The sequence below is a fragment of the Anser brachyrhynchus genome (genome assembly GCF_964034855.1).
Source record: "Anser brachyrhynchus genome assembly, chromosome: 2".
Taxonomy (NCBI): domain Eukaryota; kingdom Metazoa; phylum Chordata; class Aves; order Anseriformes; family Anatidae; genus Anser; species Anser brachyrhynchus.
Window position 1 is genome coordinate 29,308,399 of NC_137695.1, and position 23,071 is coordinate 29,331,469.

The following is a 23,071-nucleotide window of genomic DNA, read 5'->3' on the forward strand; positions in this document are numbered from 1 at the left end:
CCCATCCCAGAGAGGGAGGGGGGAGGGTGAGCGAACGGCTGTGTGGTGTTTAGCTGCCAGCCGGGTTAAACCACAACAATATGGGTACATTAGATGAATTGATTTAATTACACGTCAGTTATTTGAGCTTTCAAATGGAGGTACGAAGAAATATTTGTCTTCATTCCCTTCTGAACCATGGGGCCCAACTTATGTTGTAGAACAAGTATGATGCCTTCATGGCAGATTAATCATGCACACTGACTGCTACTCTCTTCATACTTTTCAAACATACAATTACACTTCTGAAGCAAGAAAACTCTAGGATCATATAATCCTGTAGATTCTGAATGACTGGTGCTGACCTCTGAGGAGCTTGCTTCACATCTTCCAGCACTAAAAAATTTCATTGGAGGCGAAAAGAAACTGAGCTAGAAAACACTTGTTCCTCAGTGCAGTTCCTTTATTACTTTATGCCAAAATTTAACCTGCTAATGTCAGGATGGAGAGGTGAAGCCAAGCAATAGTGTCAAAAACTAATGCTTTTCAGATGCGCTATTCCATACATGGTGTGGTCTCTGTTCTTTTCTTTTTTTCTTTCTTTTTCTTTCTTTCTTTTTCTTTCTTTCTTTCTTTCTTTCTTTCTTTCTTTCTTTCTTTCTTTCTTTCTTTCTTTCTTTCTTTCTTTCTTTCTTCCTTTCTTTCTTTCTTTCTCTCTTTCTCTCTCTCTTTCTCTCTTTCTCTCTTTCTCTTTCTCTCTTTCTCTCTTTCTCTCTTTCTCTCTTTCTCTCTTTCTCTCTTTCTTTCTCTCTCTCTTTCTCTCTCTCTTTCTCTCTCTTTCGTCTCTTTCTCTTTCTCTCTTTCTCTCTTTCTTTCTCTCTTTCTTTCTCTCTTTCTTTCTCTCTTTCTCTCTTTCTCTCTTTTTCTTTCTCTCTCTCTCTTTCTCTCTTTCTCTCTTTTTCTTTCTTTCTTTCTTTCTTTCGTTTCTGTTTCTGCAGTTAACATATATGAATTGTGGTTATAGTTCACTTTTTAATACAAACATAGCACATTGACAAGATAGCTTAGCCATTTTGTCCAGAGTATTGTAACTTTAGAAGGTCCTGATTTATATCTACTGAATTAATGGTAGCTTATTTGTTAGAAAATTAATGCTAGTTTAGCATTAGAGAATTAATGATAGTTTTTATATTAGAATTCACATCTGACAATGCTCTGTAAGGAGCTTGCTTCACATCTTCTAGCACCAAAAAACTTCATTAAGAAAGCCTACCATTGGACAGAAATGCAGTCTTTTCATGTATTCCAGAAAGCTGAAGTGTGTGGCTTAGCAATTTCAGCAAGTCTGCCAATCTTGTGTTTGAAAGTGGTATTTCAAGCCTAAAGAAACAATGTGCTCTCTGAAGTGCTAATTGCTGTTAGACCACATATGTTTGTGTGTGCCTTTCTGAAAGTATGAAAAAAAAATGTTGCCTCCAGAATACCTACTTTTTGATTTTGCAGGGCTTGATAGATGACTGGTTCATAAACACTAATGTAGAAAGCAAAAGAATGATGTGTAAGCCAAGCTACTGAAGAGATATGGCATTTCAAACGTTTGGACAGGCATAACATACTGTTGTCAATTGACTCTTCTTATCCTTTCCTGCCATGGGTTATAAAATCATATGCCTTGAGAAAAGGAAATTCAGTTATGCATTTAACATTTTTGGAGTAGTGTGGTGAAAGTAGGTTGGGTTTATCTGTAGAAGTTAGTTACAAAAGTTATCTCAGTTGATATAAGTATGATCAGAACCTGCTGTATTCCTCAGAAAATCTGTAACAGTTGAACAAAGGCTTTTGTTGCCACAGGTTAGACTCTAAAACTTTTTTTTTCTTTTTCAGAGTGTTGAAATATTATTATGATGGGAGTTCTAAAATATTAAGAAATTTGGCTTATGAAAGTGATGGTAAGAATCTCTCCCTGTGTCCAAAAGGGATTTAGGGGCAACAGCTGACATAACAGCTTACCAGCAAGTGGATCAGTACAATGAGACTTGAGTTCTCTGCTCCAACCCATCCCAACCCCACTAAAATTTTTCAGTTTTCAGCAATTCCTTTTGCATGAAAAGACTGAAAGCTTAATTTTCAAGGTACTGAATAAAAATAAGAATAAAAACAAAACAACTAAGATGAGCAGTGATTAGATGCTGCTAAGCAAGGATCAGTGATTTAGTCATGAGTGAATTTTCTTCCCAAATGAGAGAATAAGGACTGAAGGCTGGCAACTGCTGTTATAGGTTACAGAACAGACAGGTGGACTGTCTTTTAAAGCAAACAAAAAAGCTGAACACATAGTTGGAAAATTAATTTCTGGGTTGTATCCTTTCATCTGAAATGTTTAATTTTCAGACTCCCATTCATTCCCGGTGAGGTGGATAAAGTACATTTCTGAACAGAAAAATCTGAGGATAAATATTGCTTCATACATTCCCTAACAAAAAACAGGACTCCTGGTTTAAAAGGCTTTTATAGCGGATGAATGAGTTGAAAATAGCATTAATCATTGAAATATTCAATGTCTATGTCAACCATTACAAAGTGGACACCAAAGGTGCTCTTTTTCTCATTAGAACACATTGCAATAGTCCCCAAACATGTTTCTCATTTCTTCAGAGAAAGTGAATGGTGCCTGCTTCAGTTTTTCTCCCTGATTTCAGTGCTATTTTGCTTTTCCAAAGCTCTTAAATATCAGATTCGAGAAAGAAAAAAAAATGTTTGTTTGTTTGTTTTTTAAAAAGAAAACCAGCTGCCAGGTATTTCCTCTCTGGAAAAATCTCCTTAGTTGCCCATCTGGATTTATCTATACATGGTAAGCCATTAGTTCTACCTTGTCCTTGTACCAAGAGATGTTCTTTTAAGAAAGGAAGCAGGGGACAACAGCAAAGAAAGAAGAACTGGGTCTAAAGGAAAGGTCATCAAGATTTTCAGAGTTATCTTAAGGATCTTCAGAAACTTTTCTAGTTAAAAATATGAGATTTTTTTTGAAGTAAACTGTGAAAGCTGGAAGGAAACAAGCCTGAAAATGGCGAAACATTCGCCAAAGCTCTGCATATGTTGCAAAGGCAGCAAAAGAAAATGGTTTGTGAGAGGGGGGTACTGAAGCCTTCAGACATATTATAGTCACCTGCTTTTGTCTAAAGCTGTCAGCTCAATACAACCAAACAAGCATGGAGCAAACTCTCTTTTACTCTTTGAATCAATGGATAAGACCTTGAAAATGAAAATATATATATATATTTGGGACTTTAACCAAGGAGTAGGAAAGGGCTGAGCTGCATTTAATGAAACTATCCAGAAAAAAAAAAGTCTTCACCCTTGCTGCAATCACTCAGAGAAACAAGAAGAAAATGAGAATCAGAGACATATCCTGTATTTTTACATAGACCAAGAATGCAAATCCTCTTCACTAAGCCACAGTGATAGTTTATTGCTGAGAGCCAGTGTGGGCAAATAATGCCAGGAAATGTATTTTCCATTTTCTTGGGTCTTCCTCCTCCTTCCTGCACACTTTTTTGCTTCTCATGCCTTAACTTTGAAATGTTCTATATAAAAAAAACCCTTATATCTTGTGAGAAATAGTGGGAATTATTAAGAAACAATTTAGTTTTCTATGGAGAACTGTGTAAAACTGACAAGTTTGGCTATGCAAAAGAAGATACACTCAGAAAATGCTTCACAAACGGTACAAAATACTCCACAATTCTTTTTTTGCCAGTCATAGCCATTGAGAATTTAGCATGCACCCCCATACACTAGAATTAATATGAATTATCTACTCTTGGCTTTTATTCATCATGTTTTCCCACTGTGAAGGGAAGTAGGAGTGCTACAGTTAAGACGGTTGCAATGTACTCTGGTGAGCTCCCGCACTCAATTCGCTTGCTTTGTGCTTTCTGCAGATTATGATTTGCAAGACTGTAATCCATTAAACTATTGAATATGCTTTTGCTTTGGGTAGGTGCAGTTTTCTGTCTCCTGCTTCTGCTGAAAGCATGAATTAAAGACATGTATGAAGAGATACTAGTTTGAATAGGATAAAAAGATACATGGCACTGAATATTCTGATGGTAATATCTTAGTGCTATGTTTTCATCATATTTAAGTTGCTTGAAGATTGTTGGTGTTTTATTTTTGATTTAACCTCTGGTGAATCTCACTATGTTGACAGTGATGATATGTTGCCTTTAATTCATCAGTGGATCTATGGAGCTTCTGCAAGAGAGACACTGTGATACTGGTTTGGAGCCCTTCTTTGCCAGCACAGATAGGTGCTAGCTGTTGGAGTCCACAACTGTCTGTCATTTTCAGGACATCATATGGTTAATTGGTCTAAGAAAGATGAAGCAAAAGTAGCAATGTTTACTTACAAGGAATTTATTGTTTTCCACAACAGTAAAGTATGAATGAGGCTTTCCCGAATGGGATTCTGGCTGCTATGGGGTGTCTGCTTAAGGTATGCATGGATGTTTTGGCCTACAGAAAAGAGGAGATAATACCTGCTAATAAGGAAGTTAATCCTAAATAGGGTAGCCTATACACTTAACGGCTGCACCAGCTAAGTAACTAATGCTGTAACAATGTACAGACCTGAGCTGTTCAAACTGTGATAAGGATTACAGTCCTTATTGTGGCTTTCAGTTGTATCTGTTCCTTTTCTTTTTGTCAGACTTAGCCTCTTAGCTGCCTTTTTGAGTCATATCTGTGTGATAACTGTATCCAGTCATAGCTAGTTTTGAAAGGTAGTTTGTATGGATTATCTGTGGGTTAAACTTCTCAGTTAATGAAGAACTGACGGATTGGATTACTGCCTGAGTGAGATTTCCAACACAATACATTTCCAGGCATCTTCTTTCAGTATTTTCACTACATTATAGACTATATTAAGGTGGAAATTGGATTAAAAGGACAAAGCATGAAGTCGTTTGCTGAAGCAAATGGAGGGTTAGTGCCAAATTTTGTATGGAAAGATGCTACTGAAAGGACTGTGGGGCTACCTTCTAATCTACAGAGAATCCCTCTGCTTCGGAGTTTAAGGACTTCATTTCCAAATACAATGCACAAGGGGTACCTAAAGCCCTGTTAAACAGTTCATTTTATGCATTCATCTCTTGTTTGTTTACAGTATTAAAAATGTTGTTTCATCCTGGAACAATCCTATTCATGCAGAAATCACTTTATAAATGTAAATACTGTACTAGTGACAGCTCTGTTCAGAGCAAGTATTTTAACCTCTTAGGCAGTACCAATTACTCTCTTCCTGTAATTAATGTTTTAAGTATATGAAAAAAAAATCTTCCTTTTTATTTTTCTCAGTGAAATAAGTATTTTCAAAGGAAAAATTGGTTATATACAGAGGCAATACTCACAGTTTCTGAAAATGATATGTTGAAAGGGCAAATGAATTATTGCTGGTCTTGGATGAAGGGAGTGTTGAATGTGAAACTTCTGCTGTCCGTTGAGTAAACAGCAAAGTTTGAAATGTAAGCAGAAGACAGAAAATAAATGAAGTATTTTAAAAATCCTAAATCAGAAACTAAATATCCAAAATTTGGTGTACCCAAAGATGTAATCCTGGGCTACAGCCTTAAAAATTATCATCACCCAATGCAAGACAACCTAAACATAAAAGGGTATTGTCATAGAAAAAAAATGACGTAACTCAAGCTGACCACTGCATCTTTCACAGGGGGGATACTGACTGCCACTTAAATGCTATTAGAATATGGTCCTCCTTGGAGAGCAGGTACTTGTCCTTCTGAAAAAGAGGAATAGACATATCAATCTCATTGGCTGATTTTCTAGCACCCACTATGTACTTACTTCCTTATTTGTTATGTTTTAAAAATTGGCTCCATTCTCTTTTCATCATTCCAAACCAGACACCTTTTTTATGCATTGCCTTTTGATTGCTCTCAAAGCATCTTTCCAATTAAATAATTTCCTCATGAAAAACAAGTTTATGTAAAGTAGAACAGCTTTTCATATACTTTATAGCTTGCTGCATATTTTACTGTGTTTTGTATCATAAAATTCCTGCTATTAATGGTTGTTTACTTTTTCTAGAGACAAAAAGTATGCATCAGAATTTAGAACCAGACAGTTTCTTGCAATAACTACATTCATTTTATGTCTTCTTTGCTGGCTCAGAAAGAACAGGTGATGTTCTGCACTAGAAAAGTTAGTGCTTTTAAAGCCTTCTGTACTTTCTGAATGTAATAACAATAACAGCACTTAGCACTTATATAAATCTTTTCATGCATAGACCTCCATCCTGCCAGTGCAAGAATTATTATTCATATTTTAGCAATAAGTTCTTTAACATAGCAGTGAGTTCAATTTCCACAACCCTCTCTCTGCCAGGCCAAATAGATTTTATATCAGGGGGACAAACATCAGAGTTGAGATTTTTGCTGAGGAAATCCTCTTCTGAATCTCAGACCTTGCTTTACCATAGACACATGTATTAACTTTATCCTGGTTTCTGTTAGTGACCCTCCTTTAAATTATAAATCCTGTTACAAAGCATTCCTCCATTTCTTTCTCTCCTCCAGTGACATTTTCCAGCACAGCATACAGAAGTTATCTCAGCTTTTTTCCACACACTATGCTTCATACAGGGAGTTCTTGCCTTGGTCTGAACTGTTTCCCCCAGAAAAGTACTGTTCTATAGACTGACTACTCTAGGCTCAGGACTGTTTTGCTAAAACATCTGCAATAACTGACAGATGTGTGTATGTTATGTGTAGTCAATATATTTATTTTATAAAAAAATATAAAATATTTCTATATGTAATAGCTTATATAAATTTTGTATACATTATATACTTTTTAATCAATCTTAATATGTCAGCTGTTCTTGGCACAAAAAATGTGAGATACATGCCCATTATCCTGATCAACTTGGCTTTTATGATGTTTTACTTCTTATCCTTCCCTTCTTTCATTTATTTCATAGCTGATTTTAGACTCTACAAGATCAGACTCTCCAGATGTGTTTGTACAATATGTGGCATGACTTAGACAAGATTTGGATTATTAATTGCTGTTATGGTTAAATAATTATTAAATCAAGGTAATACAGTTTATCAAATTGAACAGCAAAATCTTGGGAGGAGCTAGGGAGCTTTCTACATCCAGGTCTTAAATGGCATCAGTTTAAGTGTTTTGAATGACAGGGGAAACAACAGCTAATAAAATTTTTCAAGCTTTGTTTTTAGAGAACTTACATCCTGAAAGGCTTCCTTGAAATTAAATGAATTAAAAATACTTCAGTGCACCTTCAGTCACGATTAATGCCAGCAAGTGTCACGTTAAGGAGATTACTGAAAGACAAAGGGAAACATCAATTCATAGAGGAAGAACAAGGTCCTTGATTTGTTGTCTATCAAAATAGACAACATTTGCTTATTTTCTTCATAGTCATCATATTCTTTATAATCATATCTTTAAATTGCATTGGAATTTGAGGTACTGTGGTTGCATATTAGTTTCTAAATTTAAATGCTCCTTTGAATGGCAGTGCTATACACTTTTGGAGTTTCCAATTTTTTTATTTATTTTTTTTTACAACCTATTTTGAGGTTACAACTAAGTAAAATGAACAATTAACACAGATAAAGAATAGATCAGTAACTGCTGAACATTGCTGACCCTAAGTAAAGTGTTGGCTGGAACCGTTCAGTTGCAGCTGACTGGAAGCAAGAGCATTTCAGGAAAAAATAGCCCTCTGAAAATCACCTCAACTTCTTCTTAAATACCCATAATTTAAATGCCATGCTTGGTCTATTTAAATTCAGTATTCCATTCCAGAGAGGCCTTGTTCTACAGTATATTTCATACGTAACTGCAGTAAATAGTATTGTTCATTTCAGTGATCAGATGAGTTGAATGTAATGATGCATGTATACGTGTTTGCATGTTGTGGATCTTAAAGGTTGTGAAGCATATTATGTCTTGGAAGCACCATGATATAACCTAATGGCAGAATGGGAAACAAACAAACAAAAAACCAACTGAGTGAATAGTCTTCTGAGGAATGAAGTTTAGTATGCTTCAGGAGTTTAAACAAATGATATTGTGACTTCAACATTTTAAGGAAAAGTAGATAAATAATGATTTATAATGTAAGCTCTGTAATGAGCTCTTATACCATAAATATGCAGAACACTAATTATTTATAGCCAAATTTCCCTAGCTTTGGAAATCTGTTAGAATACAGTTTTTCAGTAATTGAATCACGTCAAAGTATTTTTTCCTCCCAATCTTCTGACAAAGTTATGTGTGATGTGATGGAGGGCAGGGAGAGATGGGAAGCAAGCTGTTGTCAAGCCTCAAGATGGCTTTGATGTCATATACTGAAATAATAACTTCAAGATTTATCAGAAGGAAATGCACCATGAACCTGTAAGGGATCCTGTTTATGGTGACTGCCTAGACCAAGGTAAGCTCTGTCAATTAACTTGATTCTAAATTTCAGAAAAGCAATTAAACTTTTATATCTATATCTATGTATAATAATAATAATATATGTATATAAACACCACTAGAGAAAAAGTTTTGGAAGGATTTCAGAGCATGTTTGGAGGTAGGTTCTCTCACAGAGCAGATTTTTCAAGGTTCATTTCGATTATGGTATTACCTTAAATGGTTGGTCATTACATTACTTCCAGTTGGAAGAGTTTCATCAGATTATGACTTCACAAAACTGCAGTGAAACATCATCACTCTCCTGACAAATCACCAAAAAATCTCTCAGTATATCCAGTGAATTAAATAACATTTGGCTTTAGAAACTGCGTGGTTTAATAACTGATGGGCAGCTCAGCCCCACCATGCCACTTTCTCATTCCCCCTACTCAGAAGGAAAAGGGAAGAAAATACAATGAAAAAAGAAAACCTCATGGGTTGAAATAAGGACAGTTTAACCAAAAAAAAAAAAAAAAAAAAAAAAAAAAAAAGCTGATGAAAGCAAAAGGGGAAAGCAAATATTCTCTACTTCTGATCTGCAAGTGATGTTTGTCCGCGTCTTGAGGAACAGGACCTTAATAGGCATAGTGGTTTCTGGGGAAGACCAATATTTTCATAATGAGAGCCTCCCTTTCTCCTTCCCTTACTTCAGCTTTTATTGCTGAGCATGACTTCATACAGTATGGAATATCCTTCTGGTTGGTTTAGGTCAGATGCCCTGGTGATGTCCCCTCCCTAACTCTTGCCCACATCCAGTATACTGGCCTTTGAGGGAGGGGTTGGAGAAACAACCTTGATGCTGTGACAGCACTGCTCATCTATAGCCAAAACATTGGTGCAATACCAATGCTGTTCTACCTAAAGGTGCAGAGCACAGTACTAAATGGGCTGCTGTGGCGAAAACTAACTCCATTCCAGCCAGACTCAGTACAGAACCTTGCTTGGAAATGCAAAGACTAGTGTGGAATTTGAAGAGAATTTATTTCACAGATTTTTTTTTTTCACTTAGAAGCCGATCAACTTAAAACTATTAAAACATCAGTATATTATGTGTTACAGTTATGATTCAAAATTTACTGTGTGTTTGTTACCAACATACTCTAGATGCCTCATGGAGTTGAGTTGCTCCACTGTATGAAACACAACTGTACAGGCATTCTTACAGGATAAGAACAGTAAGTTCTCCCTTAAGTACAGAAATAAAGTTTAAAATGTAGCAACAAACAAATCTGTAAGTCTGCCTTTGCCTTTAAATCAACTGAATCCTAATTTCCAAAGCCATAAACTTCTTGTCCAATTTGATGTAAGGTCCATAGCCTCAAAGTTAAGACCATAGCTAGTTAAGGTCAATAGCCTTAAAGTCTGGGTCTTACTATGTAAATAGAGGTATGCTTGTACATCTCATAAGGGAATGATTTTGACTTTTGGGTAGGTCTGCAGTGCTAGTGTTTATTTAGATTAAATGAATGATAGGGAAGGCGTAGGTCTTCCACAAGGGATTGTACCTGGGTTGAGCGTGTGAAGATGTGGATCTATTTCTGACTAGGATGCTCTTTGGGGGATTTTACTTAATGCATGTTGAAGTCATTGAGAAGTCTGTCAAGTTATTTTTGTTGAATTCTGATTTTAATCCTTTTGCTTGATACTGTGCTAAAGTGTGCAGTTCCTTGTTAGTACACACCATATACAGGAGCCAGAAGAATAGTAATAGGAAAAAATTTTTCTGCTTTTGCCATGCAGAATTGGTCCTATCAAGTAATTGGTTTATAAATCTAAATACTGTTGTGTGAAGACTGTGCTGTCAGAAATAATATAATAATATTAGAAATCCACTGAGTGTTTGATAACACTGCAAATAAAGAAAATAACTGGTATAACGCGTTCATGTAACTAGAAGTTTGAATGGCGCTTTGTGTTTTGGGAGACCTAAAAAAGGGAATTGTGCTTAAAAATGTAAAGTAAAAGCCTCTTCCATCTGTGATTTCTTTGTCTGTAGCACAGGTTTTATTTGTTATTGTAGCTAATCCCTCCATCTACTTCCCCAACTTTTTTCATTTCTTTCATTTATCATTTGTAACTTCATGGATTGTCATTAAAAGTGGTAATTATAACAAATATGAAGGCATTTTCACAGCATTTTCTTATATCACTTTTGGAAATTAGATGACTAAAATAAAGGCATTTGCTGTGGTGTTTAGACTGCTATGTTATCATATTAAATCCATTGAGAACGCCATCTTTTGTACCTTGAAACTGAACAAAATTTCGTGGCTTTACTCAGGTGAAATGCTCTGATGAAATATAAAAAAGGGAGAAAGAAAGGTTTCTGAATTGTTAGCTGTCACATTATAGCAATGTTTTCATTAATTCCCAAGTTATTAAATTTATAATACTGCAGTAGACTTTTTAAAAATTAAATATTAATTTTCTTTTATCATAAGCAAAAAAACTTTGGTTGTGCTTTTTACAGTAATTTAATTAAGCATTTCCTGCAAGTTCATTTCAGTATCTATCATGGCTCACTAAAGTTAGATTCAGTATAGAATGGCAGATTAATTGCCCTTTGTCTTAGATGAAATAAGAATCCTAAATATGCCGAGTCATGAAATTTAATTGTGTTCGTCAATTGCTTATTCAATGCTTTGGAAACCTGAATCAAAAAATACTGAAGAAGAAGGCCAAAGGTTGTTAAATGTAGCGAGTAACACAGATTTTGAACTTTACTTAATGAACCGAATGTTTATTACTATGAAATAAATGCACCATTTAAAGAATTACAGAGAAAATGTAAAACATTAAAACTCTAATTAATTTTGATCAGAAGCATGCAATGTACTCATTTTTCCTAAAACGTTTTCATTAGGGTCTAGATTTTCTCTGTTATAGAGAGAAATGTATTCCTTTCATACAGTAGTACTATCTCTTTCTGTTAAAAAAGTGTACTTCATTGATGTTTTGTGCAGTATCTTTCAGCTGCCTTCAACTGTAGGCAGCATTTCTAAACTGTAGTTTGCAGAAGCATTTCTCTGTAACTCATTTGTGCATACTTTTTTTAATATTGTTAATCACTTTGGAAACAAATAACATTCAGACCTCTTGATAGAAGTGTGTATAAATAAACTTATTTGTGAAAATAGTTAAGTCCGAAAAAACTCCTCAAATATATTTTAGTAGTTCCCAAGATGTATGTAGAGCCCCAACAACTGATCAGTAAGAAGAATAGCCTTTTATTTGTATATTTATTATGTACAGTACTACGAAATAAAAATGTTTAAAAGAGCTGTTAATTCCTCATTGTTGGCCTGAGAACATTTTGTTCTCATGTAGCTGTTGTAAAAAAATATTTTATTTCTTAGCATCAAGAACTTTTCCTTCTTATAATTTGGTAAATGTGTACTGTAAATTTGGAAGGAGTATAGGCATAGATATTTAAAATAATCTTGATTTGATTAGAGTATGCATTTCTAGGGTACAGGATATTATTCTGTAGTAGTACTGTGAGTATATATATATATATAGTGGAACTTTTAACTTTAATTTATAATTCAGAACAATAATGATTATACCGTCACATAAGTAGAAAATATTATGTATGGTTTCCATATATATATATTTACATATGCACAGATATAAGTGGTATAACTGAGTGACAAATTTACTTTAGAAAGGTTCTTAGGGATAGGGTCAGACTTGAAAGACATGAATGAAAGACAAGCACGCATTCTGAGTCTGAAGTGGAGATTAAGGAAGCTTGTCCCTACAGGTACAGGCACAGTACAATCCTCTTGAAGTGGCTTTTCATCTATTTCATACTTGATGTTTCAGGCATGTGATAGTTAAGCGTTCATAGATACTGTGTAAAGTTCATAAACCTAAACCTTTAAAGACATGAGTTGTTAAAGAGGAAACATTTTCCTGTACTTTTTTCAAGGAGAACCAGCTGAACTTTTAAAACAATGGTTTGGTTTCAAGCACCACCTGCCCTGAAGAGCATCCCAACTGTAGTGGCAGTCAGCCAAAAGGACCACTCAGTGGAATGGTTGCCTTCTAAAAATGAAAGAAACAGATGGAGGATTGGAAATTTGGCATAAAATTCCACTTCTGTACTAAGCGTTACATGAAATTTGGCTGTAAGGACTCTTGCAATGGTACATTTTTCTGTATAATCAGAATTAGAAAAAAAGGAAATAGAAAATACAAAACACCGACAACCGTTTCAAAAAGCCTTCAAGTTCTTGTACCAATACAAGTTAAAGGAAAGAGTTTCTGATAAACAAGCAGCTGTTTGTAGCTTCTTAAAAGGAGCTGGAGTGTCAAAACAGTTCTCCCAGTCTTGCATTGCCACCTAGAGCACCGTGCCCTGCACTGCAGCGGTGAAGGGCTCCCTTGGAACCACCGAGCAGTTCAACGTCGCTCTCTCCACTGAACAAAACGGGGCGGGGAACTGCTTCCAACTAATCGATGGCATGTTTATTTACATTATAATGCTTAGCTCATTCATAGCCTCCATTTTTTTGAATGTTACCAGATCAGCTGAGATTTCGTTGTAGGAATTCGGTGGGGTCTCGCAGTAAGAATTAATGGAGATGCACATTAAAAGGTACGACTGTCAGCTTGCCAGTGGTCCCAGAGGGTGCATTTTCTTGATGTCTGCTTCAGAATACCTCATGAAGCAAATGTCAAACTTGTCAAGGCTGTCACTATGAAAATGATCCATGTAGCAAGGGTCTCCTTTTCCTGGGAAACAAACAGCTGCCTTATCACGGAAGTGCTGCAGTGACAGAAAACTGTCATCTATCACGAGAAATTTATATTTGCTTCTAATATCCATTGGTAAAGAACTGTTTCACTTGTACTCTGTAGTTTTGCACCACTCTTCGTTATAAGGGTTGTCAGCAATACATTTGAAGCAGATAGCATGGGCTTTGAAAGAAAAATAACTTCTGAATTTTAGTGCTGGATGCTCACCTTTTGCTGATTTAGCAGAAAGACTGACTTAATTCTCAATTTATAATCCTGCAAACTCCTTTTCCTTCAAATTTGGTGTATTAAATTGGAAAGGAAGAATTTAGCTCTCATAGTTTCTAAAGTCCCTTTGTCCTGTTGTATTTTTAAAGAGTTAGTATTTTTACCTGCTTCCAGCTGATGTTTTGTAGTCTAGTATCTGTGAGGTAGATGATGAAATACCTGCTATCTAGGCTGAGGTTTTAAAAATGCTAGTATGCAAACATCCTCCCAATGAGATATAAACTGCAATGTCTATGAACTATAACATCTTGATTGTAAGTAGTGACTTTGCTTGTATTTATAAGTACCACACCAAGTTAACAAATATTGCTTTCCATCTACGTGGGTGATTGCTTTCCATCTACTTTAGTGTGTAAAACTGCTGCCCTCAGAAGAGTCCAGTTGTGTTCTTCCTGCTGGCAGCAGTGACCTGCCTGGCTGCATCTGCAGCACTGAGGCCATTTAGTAGTTGTGTGAGGTTTGTGGTTCAACCAAATGAGACGTTCAGATTCTGCAGTTTGGAGGAAACGTCCATATAGAGAGTGTCACAGGTTCTTTGACTATGTGCTTGCATGGAAGAACAATCTTTGTTCTTCTGGACTCTACAGCATAGTTACATTCATTATACTTGAATACAAAACATAATCTTTCTCTTGTTTTGTCTTTATGTCCTTACAGAGGTTTAAAGACTTTTATTTTTTATAGTTTGGAACACTTGGTGTTTCTTGTGACCAGCTGGACACCCTCACTGAAGCCTAGTATATTAGTCATATTACACCTCTTTTGGGTTAAGGCAGTACAAAAAGTAAAAACATTGGAATTTGGTCCTGAGTGTTTTTGAGGTGGTGTTTCTAGATTATGTGATAGCATGGAAAACCCTTCAGTCATTTCTTAGTAGTACAAATTTTATTTTAGCTCATTTATTCAGATGTTCATCATACTATGATATATATCTGTTTATTAAGTTCATAACACATCTTAAACTTCACATAGGTCAAAACCAAAAAATTAACTTTATTAAAAATATTTTTGTAATAAAACTTTAGAAATTACAGGTGTCACGTAATGCACAAATCTGTGAAATGCAGTTAACTGATGTGTGATCTGTTCTATGTACAGTGTAGCGTCAATTTCCCTGCATAGTTAAGAATGGTCTAATCCACTGTTATCTTTGAGATTTCATATAATTAACTAATGGAATAAAAAGAAATTCTCAGACATTTCAAATGAAGTTTGTTGAAGGGGGAAAAAGACAAAGGGACATTCAGAACCCTAGTTCTAGGATATATATATATTTATATATATATAGTTAATATATATATATTTCTCATGTCAGAATTTATCTACAGGGGAGTATTCTGCAATAATTACTACAAAATTAACTTTGCACATGGGGCTGCTTATTCTCTGCTCAAAGTACCATTTGTAGTTGACCTTAAACATGCTTTAAAAGGAGATGAAGTTATATGACAGAAGCACACACTGTCTCTCAACTGTCAGATCAAAATTTTCAGAAATAGGAACTTAAATGTCAACCTCTTACCTCTAGTTTTTGCCACCTAAAGGCATCTAAATTTCAAAGTATTCCCATTAACTTTAGCAGAGCTACTAAATGTTCAATACTTTCATAATAATTCACAATGCTTATTTAGGTGGCAGACTGAAGGCTCTCGGTTTTAACTTCTGGGCCCTATTCTGTTACTGTGACCCACTAATGCTCAACTGCCCGGTGTAGACTAAGTAGCGTGAACCAAGAGGTTCAAATGTCCCCAGGGCTTTTGAAATCATCTGTAAATCAGCCAAAGGACCCTTTAATCCAGTTCCTTGATACCATCAGGGAGTGGAGGAATGCCTGGGGAAAGGGTGTAAGAAACAGGCTGGTGTGGAAGGTCTCCCCCATGGGATGTCCAGCTGGCTGTGGCTTAAGAAGCTTCTGAACTCATGTTTCATGTAGAGTATTAGGTTTAACGGCAATTTTTAAAGCCCTTTGTTCTTTTCCTCTTCACTGTTTTTTTTTTTTTTTTGGTAAATCTAAAAGAACAATTCCAGACTAGTAAACTTAAGTCATTTCAACATGAAAATAGCCTTTGGGCTGCTAAATGCACTTTTTCAGTAAGAGTAGTAATAGTCTCAGTAAATACGGTCTTGAGGGATTCACTTCCCATTGCTACTCTTACAAGTCATCAGATCTGTGTTGGGGCATATTTTATGTGACTGCATTCAAAATTAACTTAATGTTTGAGTCTACAATTGGCTGTAGTCAGAAAAGATACTGAAAGGAGTTTGATTTGTGACATCTACTAGCAAGACCTACTTTGATGGTTTAACATTTTAACACTGAAAGGGCTGATCTGTTTCAGGATTCTTAGGGCAGAATGCCCTAGGCAGTTGAGTCATAGAGTGACTAGAAGCAAAATAAATAATAATGAAAAATAGAGATGTGAGGTACTAACAGAAACAATGTGAACTGAATTTTGCGAAGCAGAAACTAAAATTCAGTATTTCATCCAGTATTTATAACCAGAAATACGTAAACCAGTAATAGCAGTTTTACACACTGCCATCACAGACTGTTTTTAACTGATAATGAAAATAAATAAAAGGTTTTCCTTTGCTACCCTTCAGAATTAAAAGCTTTATAATGGTAGGTGGTAATTAGTAAAACAAATATATTAAATATGTTTAATTTTCAGTCTGGCATAATTACTTCATAATTAGGTTACACAGGGTATTTAGCTGAACATTCAAACATTATTAATGACATTAGAAACTCCAACAAATTCAGTATTGCGTATGCAATCATTGGGATGCCTCTTGGGTTATTAAAGAAAATATTTAAAATTGTATAGAAATTTTGCATTGTCAAGAAACTGAAGGAATAGCAAGCCTTCACATCTTAGAGTATGGTCAAAAATTGCACTCTAAATTGGCATTTCAAATCCTTCCCAATTATACTTGCAGTGACGTTACCCTTTTTATAATAGGAGTTTGTGTCTCAAAATTCTCTGATAATTTTCAGTAATTAGCAAATTTGTCATTTTCAGGCCACTGCTGTCACTTTTTTTTTTTTTTTTTTTTTCCTGTTGGAAAGCTGCATGGTTGTCAGAATAGTTAGTTCATACTTTCCAGTGTCCCCTGCCAGTTATTTCTGGCATCTCTTTTGCCCTGGCACTGTTGTTCATGTGGTAATGCACAGCTCATTGAACTGATCTGGCTGACGATATATGTAACAAAGAAAACATTTTCTCCTCTTGTTAATGCATACCCTAAGAAAGATGAACCATCATGCCTTTCCAACAAGTCACCCATTAGATTTTCATTTCAAAATTATATGTGACACTTTCTGTTCTTGGAAAATAGAGATGAAATAAAAGTACATCTACAAAACTAAGATGTCCCATGTGGAGTATGATTTAATACAACACAATTTAGAAAGCTTTTGTGCTTGAAAATATCAAAATAATGAAAAATAACAAAATAACAGCCATGAACTTGGATGACTTGCATGTGAAAGTCAACCACATAAATCCAATTTATACTCGCCTAGTAGATTTTACCAGTTTTGATATGTTTTACTGCATTGAAGCAGCAGCAGATGAACAAAAGAGCATTGATACTGCAAAATATCCCAAAACAGGTGCTTCCATCTTTAGTATTCATGCAGAGCAAATCCTAGACTTCCCTTAACCAGTCAGCCGTCATTTCTGCTTCTCAGAAAACACTGAGCAGTGCAGCTGCTGCTGTAAACTAGGAAATCTGCCAGACAGCAAGCATGACCTTATGAGCACAAAATTAAAACATTTCAAGTCTACAAAAAAACAGAAGATTCTTTTCTGAAACATCTTTCACTGGATAAAACCTTTTTGTCCTAAAAAATAGGCTCAGGAAGCTAATGTTCAGCCTAATATTCCTTCACCCTCCTATTGTTCTCACTGAAGGTAAGACACAGGTCCTTTTCCTGTAGTCTCTGAAATTTCTGCATGCTTTTTCTACTAAAAGAGGAAAGCCTAAGTACTAAGTCAAGTGTGTTGGGAAAGAATGGCTGTGTAGGGTTTACATTCCCCCTGGGAAGGAGGATGACAAAGGACATTGGAATAACAGCAGGTTATGTACTGGAAAGATGGGTTATTTGGCATTGAGGTCACCAAAATATGACTTATGAAGGTAAGGATCTACAGAAACATGCAGATTTGCTTTCCTCAAGCCCGTCCTGAAAGAACCTTACTGCTTTTCTATACGAGACAACAGTTTCTGTGGATGGCTTTTTTATTCAGCGATATTCTTTGTCTCCTTTAAGCAATACATATAAGCTCAGTTACACATTGCTCCTTTGTTGTTTCCCAGTCTGCCTAGCCTTTATTTGCATTAGAAGTTTGACCTTTATGTGTGTACTATACATTACACTCTTCAGTATGTACTACACTTGGAATTTGAACAAATCAGCAATCTTTGATTGTTTGCTCACCTGAACTAGAAGAATCACAGTACTCACTACATGTTTTAAAGATAATTGAAGAGATGACTATCCAGGAAGTTAGAAAAATGCATTTAGTCTTGAGTGGCCAGTCATGTAAATATTTCTCATGTCTAACTTACTTCCAGAAGGGGAGAGTATTTGGAAACAGGATGCTTTGGAGTATACACTTCTTTAGTAGAGCAACTAACTTTTCTTTTTTTTTTTCAATGTTGTGTGACATAATCTGAGACTACAATTTTTTAATGAGATTTTCTGTTGCTGTTCTATTTTGTGTATTTTGTGTAGAGAAGGGAAGACTAGGATGTGAAAATATAAACTCATTTGCCTAGAAGAATGAAGGTGCTGTGTTAAAGCGGGAAGCCACATTGTGGTTTTCTGGGTCCCACCTAATGTCCTTGACGTTTATGTCTCTCAGATGTTGATGAGTGATGTTACAGCAGCCAGAATACTTCTTTGCTCCCAGATGTCTATTCATTTGCTCACCTTTTTGTTTCTAGAGCAAGGAAGATTCTCTGTATTGTGAATTAAAATGCAGGCAGGAAAACTGGCTGTACTTTGAATATGTGATAAGGCCTGTTCATGATGTGATAGCTTGCAAGTTGCCTTATGAAACAGTTTTCTCAGACTTCTGCAATTTATACTTCAGAGGTCACGATTTTGTACTGGACACAAAATAGTATCCATTCCTATGAAGATGGGCATTATGATGTCACTTCAATTTTTTCAGTGTGATCCAGCAAAACCCACCTTGAATTATGAGCCCAACTCTTGGAGTTGAAGCTGTAGAATATTGTAAGCATGCTGCTGCCTGACATGCTCATGTTTCCTATTTTAGACCTGACTGATCTTCAGATAACATATGGTGGTACAAGTAATTGGAAAATTGGCAGACCTGTCAAGAAAATATGCTAGATGGGACAAAAATACGATGCTGCAGCACATAAAGTGTCTCTGAACTTAAATTTATTGTCTTTTATCAAATGGTGAAGTAAACATATCTGGTCTCAAAAAAAAATGAAACATTTTTCAATGGCAGATGCTTTTCAAAAGTAATTTTTAGAACAATGATGAAAGTTCTTGCATTTAAAAATAATTTAGTGGAAACCTCTGGTCAAGAACAAAGGAAAAGTGTGAAATACTGTCTGCTGAAAATGTTTGAATATCTTGCCATCTGTGTATGGTTTAGGATTTTTTTTTTTTTTTGTGTAACTGACAAGTAGATTGGTCAGGGCTACAACTGAAACATTTACTTATTAAATTATTCTTCTACTATGAATGCAGATGATTAGACTTGTTTAAATTTTATTTTTATGTCATCTATTAAGCAGAATTAAATGCTTGAACAAATGATTTTTTTTGTGCTTATCAAAAGATGACAAAAGTATGAACAGAATTCTATGTGTATGTGTAAGTACAAAAAGTGTACTTCTTCAATAGATTGGTTAATGCTCATGTTTTCATTTTCTTTTACAGGAAGATGAAAATGAAACTGAGGCAGAAAGTCTATCTCGGGAGCTGAACATGGAACAGAAAAAATCAAAAAAATAGGAGATTGCTGTCTTGTTTGAAATATTTGCAAGTTGTGTAACAGTGATTATAGTTTCTCATTGTAAAAATAACAAAAAAAATCCCAATAAAGTCATTGAAAATTAAATTCATTCTGCACTGGGGAATTAATTACGTAGCTCCTGGTGATATTTGTGATTATATTGCAAGCTGAATTATCAGAACTGAGCGCCATACCAATAAATTTCTAAAAGCTTTTTGAACATGGGTGGAAAGCTGATGAGTTATTCATCACTAAAAACACTTACTAAGCAAACAGGACTTTTTTTTTTTTTTTTCCCCTAATGAGTGATGTTATCCTTAAAGGATAGTTATAACTCAGACACGTTTTTATATTTCTGAACAAGAGCTTTGATACTTAAAAATTAGATAAATGTTTGTTCTAGATAAATGTATGTTCTCTTAAAGAAGTTCTGAAATTTCTTCTGATCAGTGATGAAAATAAATGCTGGAGACTGGGTGAAGGCAAAGATTTTGTGGTGTTTACAGTGTGTTTTCATAAATAATTAATTTTTACGTGTGCATACCTTGTGATTTCTAGTCTATTTCATGACGTATTATCATTTTCTTCCATGCAAACCATGTCTTTATGTGATCTTCTTGTAATGAATGTCACAAAAAGTGTCAAATAATGTTCTTGATTAGGCCATCCCACCCAGCTTTAATCCCTTCATACCAATCTTTGCATTGTAAAAGCATAAAATAACTTCTCCCTGTGTCATCAGTCCTTAAGTGAGTATGAACATCTTAAAAAAAAGAAAATAAATACAAATAAAAATAAATAAATAAATAACACCTTCTTCCTAACAGAAAAACCTTTCTCATTACCTCTGCTTTTAAGTCTGCGCGGGTCAGTATGTGGGAAGGTTAGTACAAGAAATTCAGATGTAGGTTTGTAGCCTGATAATTGTTCACGTGCAATGAAGAAAACAATAATCTTACTAATTCTGTTTCAGAATTAGAGCAATACTCACTGAAGTCCCTTGAGGAACGTTTTCCTTTGCTGTAGGAGAAATGCATTTTCTTCGATTGAAAAAGTTCACCTTTTCCCAGTGTTCCATATTTTTTCTGTTATTCTGCAAATTAAAATATACAGTGTATATTAAAATATAAACTTAAATCAGATTGTAAATAATATTCATCCTCAATTTATCCCATCAGTATAAATTATAGTTTCAGGTATTTTAAAAACAAAACACCAATGATTAAGCAATATCTTATAAATTTTCTGGTTTATGAGATTCAAATATGTGTAGCTCTTCAAGAAATTTCAATCACAATTACTCTACAGGAGTTTAATAACACTAGACCTCATTTTAACAAATGCAGTTATCATGTAAATTATCATATAAAATAAATTCAGCATTGGTCCATTTAGTGTAGATCAACCAATGTAGCCATCTCAGAATAAAAGGGGGGACTATAATTTTTATTTCACTGTAGTGGAAGAGAAAGAATTAGGAAAGACAGAAACAGGGATGTACCCCACAGGACCTTATGGACCTGCACAATATATATAATATAATATATATATAATATATATTATATATATTATTAATTATATATTATATTAAATATAGTTATTATATATTCTATATTATATATTATATAATTATATTATTTATATATTATATATTTTATATATATATATATATTCTGCACAATACTGTGGAGGATCACAAGGGAGGAGAGAATACAGTGAATGCAGTTTCTGGTTTTTTTTAGGCTAACCCAGAATGTCAAGCTTGGTTCTCAGAGCTTAGTAATCATCAGGATCAAAAAAATGGGAAACATTGCCACTGGAAGGAGCTGCAAGGCTTCCAGGTTTTAGAGGGTGGAACAAGTAACTTCTAGGAAAAGGTGAGAGGATGAGGTTTATGTAGAGATTACGGCAAAAGGCTTAGACAAAGGTAGCATAACATGGGGGCAGGTTATTGACTGGGATGGATTATGACTGTGTCTTGGACTCTCTGCCTGTCCCCACCCATAAGGCAGTCAATGTTCGGGGTTCTCCATCGAAATTATCTTACCAAAATTAGCAGATATGTTCTCTGTCATACCAAATGATCTATTGCTGTTCAGTTCATGGCACCAAGTTTGTCCTTTTGACATGAGTATAAGCTCTGTGACAGACTGGGACTGTAAAGGTGCAAAAGACGAGAAAGGTAGATATTTGGTGTTTGGTATTTGTATGAAAATATATTACTTGTCATTCAAACACCTGAGTGAGAAAGACTGTACAGATGTTGAAAGATGCAGAAGGTTCCATTTGATTCATAATGCCTATGAGCTTAAAATGACTATTTCTGTATCTTTCTTAAATTCTTAAAATATCAACTGCATAAAGAAGGAACAGCCACATAAATCTTACTTCTATGGAATGGAAATCCAACATATGTCACCAGAAGTCTACAGTCAGAGCTGATAAATATAAACCTGCCCCTTAATTTATTTAATTCAGAAAGTTGTAGAATGCCAGAAATTAGAATTTTCATCTGCAAAATAATAAAAATCATCACTGTTATCATAACCAGCTGAATTTGAGAATGAAGTGAAACAAATTTTACTGACTCAAAAATACCAGCCTAAATTCATCCCTTCCACAAAATGAAGGAAACCCGTTTGTTGCCTTGAGTATAGCTAATTTTACTAAACAGAGATTTCTATTTATTTATTTATTTATTTATTGTCTTATAAAGGTCAAATAAAGACTATACAAAATAGATGACTTTATTTCCATTATCTTGATTCTGATCAAATTAAAATTTGCTGCTGAACTGACTTTTTTTTATTCTTGAGTGTTCAGACTAACAATATGAATTTCATCATATATTTTTTTCTCAGTGTCTGAAAATGTTTTGGACACAATGCATGGGAAAAGCAGATGGAATGCATGGGAAAAGCAACTGGCTTACGTGGCTTCCACATGATGTTGCTCAGTGCTATGCCTCAGCAGAACTAAGTTGAAAACCTGATACAGAATACTGTGGCTTTTATCAAAGGTATGTCTATGCTGTACTCGAACAGAAGCCAGCTTGGGTACCAAAAGCAGTCTAGCTCCTGTAGGGTGAAGCTTAAAGCATATCTGAACATGTTCAAAGGCTTAGAGAGATGGGATGAGCAAAAGTTTACACAGCTTTAATTCAGCTGACTACAGCCATATTTATGGAGCAATATGTTCCTTGAATGTAAATGTACACAGACACATATGTATGTGTTCCAGACCAGGAATTTTAATGTCCTTTTTACTTTATTCACCCTCTCCCATGCAGTCCTTGAATAATGAAAGTCACATGCTGAAAGTCTAGATCAAGAGCTATTTGTTTCCCACTCCATCCCTGTCAAGTATGACAGTGATGGTGGTCTCCAGTTGGGAATAGCAGTTTCCTCATTTACTCCAGTAATAACTATTTTAGGGTGGCTTAGGGGATAATCACTTTTTCCATGCTTGAGGAGAAACTGTCCTTTTCCTCATATTAAAGCAAATTTACCAGTTTTTGTACAGTTCGTGATGGATTGCTGTTGTTTTTTGTT

At 35.0% G+C, this 23,071-nt stretch overlaps 1 protein-coding gene and 1 long non-coding RNA gene across 7 annotated transcripts in view; one reads left to right on the top strand and one right to left on the bottom strand.

The window, feature by feature from the left end:
* PHF14 (PHD finger protein 14) overlaps positions 1-19,620 on the top strand; it is a 164,243-nt gene extending 144,623 nt beyond the window's left edge. For all 6 annotated transcript variants that reach the window (XM_080578913.1, XM_080578906.1, XM_080578910.1 and 3 more), the window contains one exon: positions 19,445-19,620. In XM_080578913.1, the coding sequence (XP_080435039.1) occupies positions 19,445-19,519 (75 nt within the window). In that variant the 3' untranslated portion in view covers positions 19,520-19,620. The remainder of the gene's footprint in view (positions 1-19,444) is intronic.
* LOC308189152 lies at positions 709-19,435 on the bottom strand. Its single transcript, XR_013946052.1, has 2 exons — positions 9,709-19,435; positions 709-9,117 (listed from the first exon to the last, which is right to left on the bottom strand). It is a non-coding gene; the product is annotated as an uncharacterized lncRNA (long non-coding RNA).
* Positions 19,621-23,071: the final 3,451 nt, after the last annotated feature.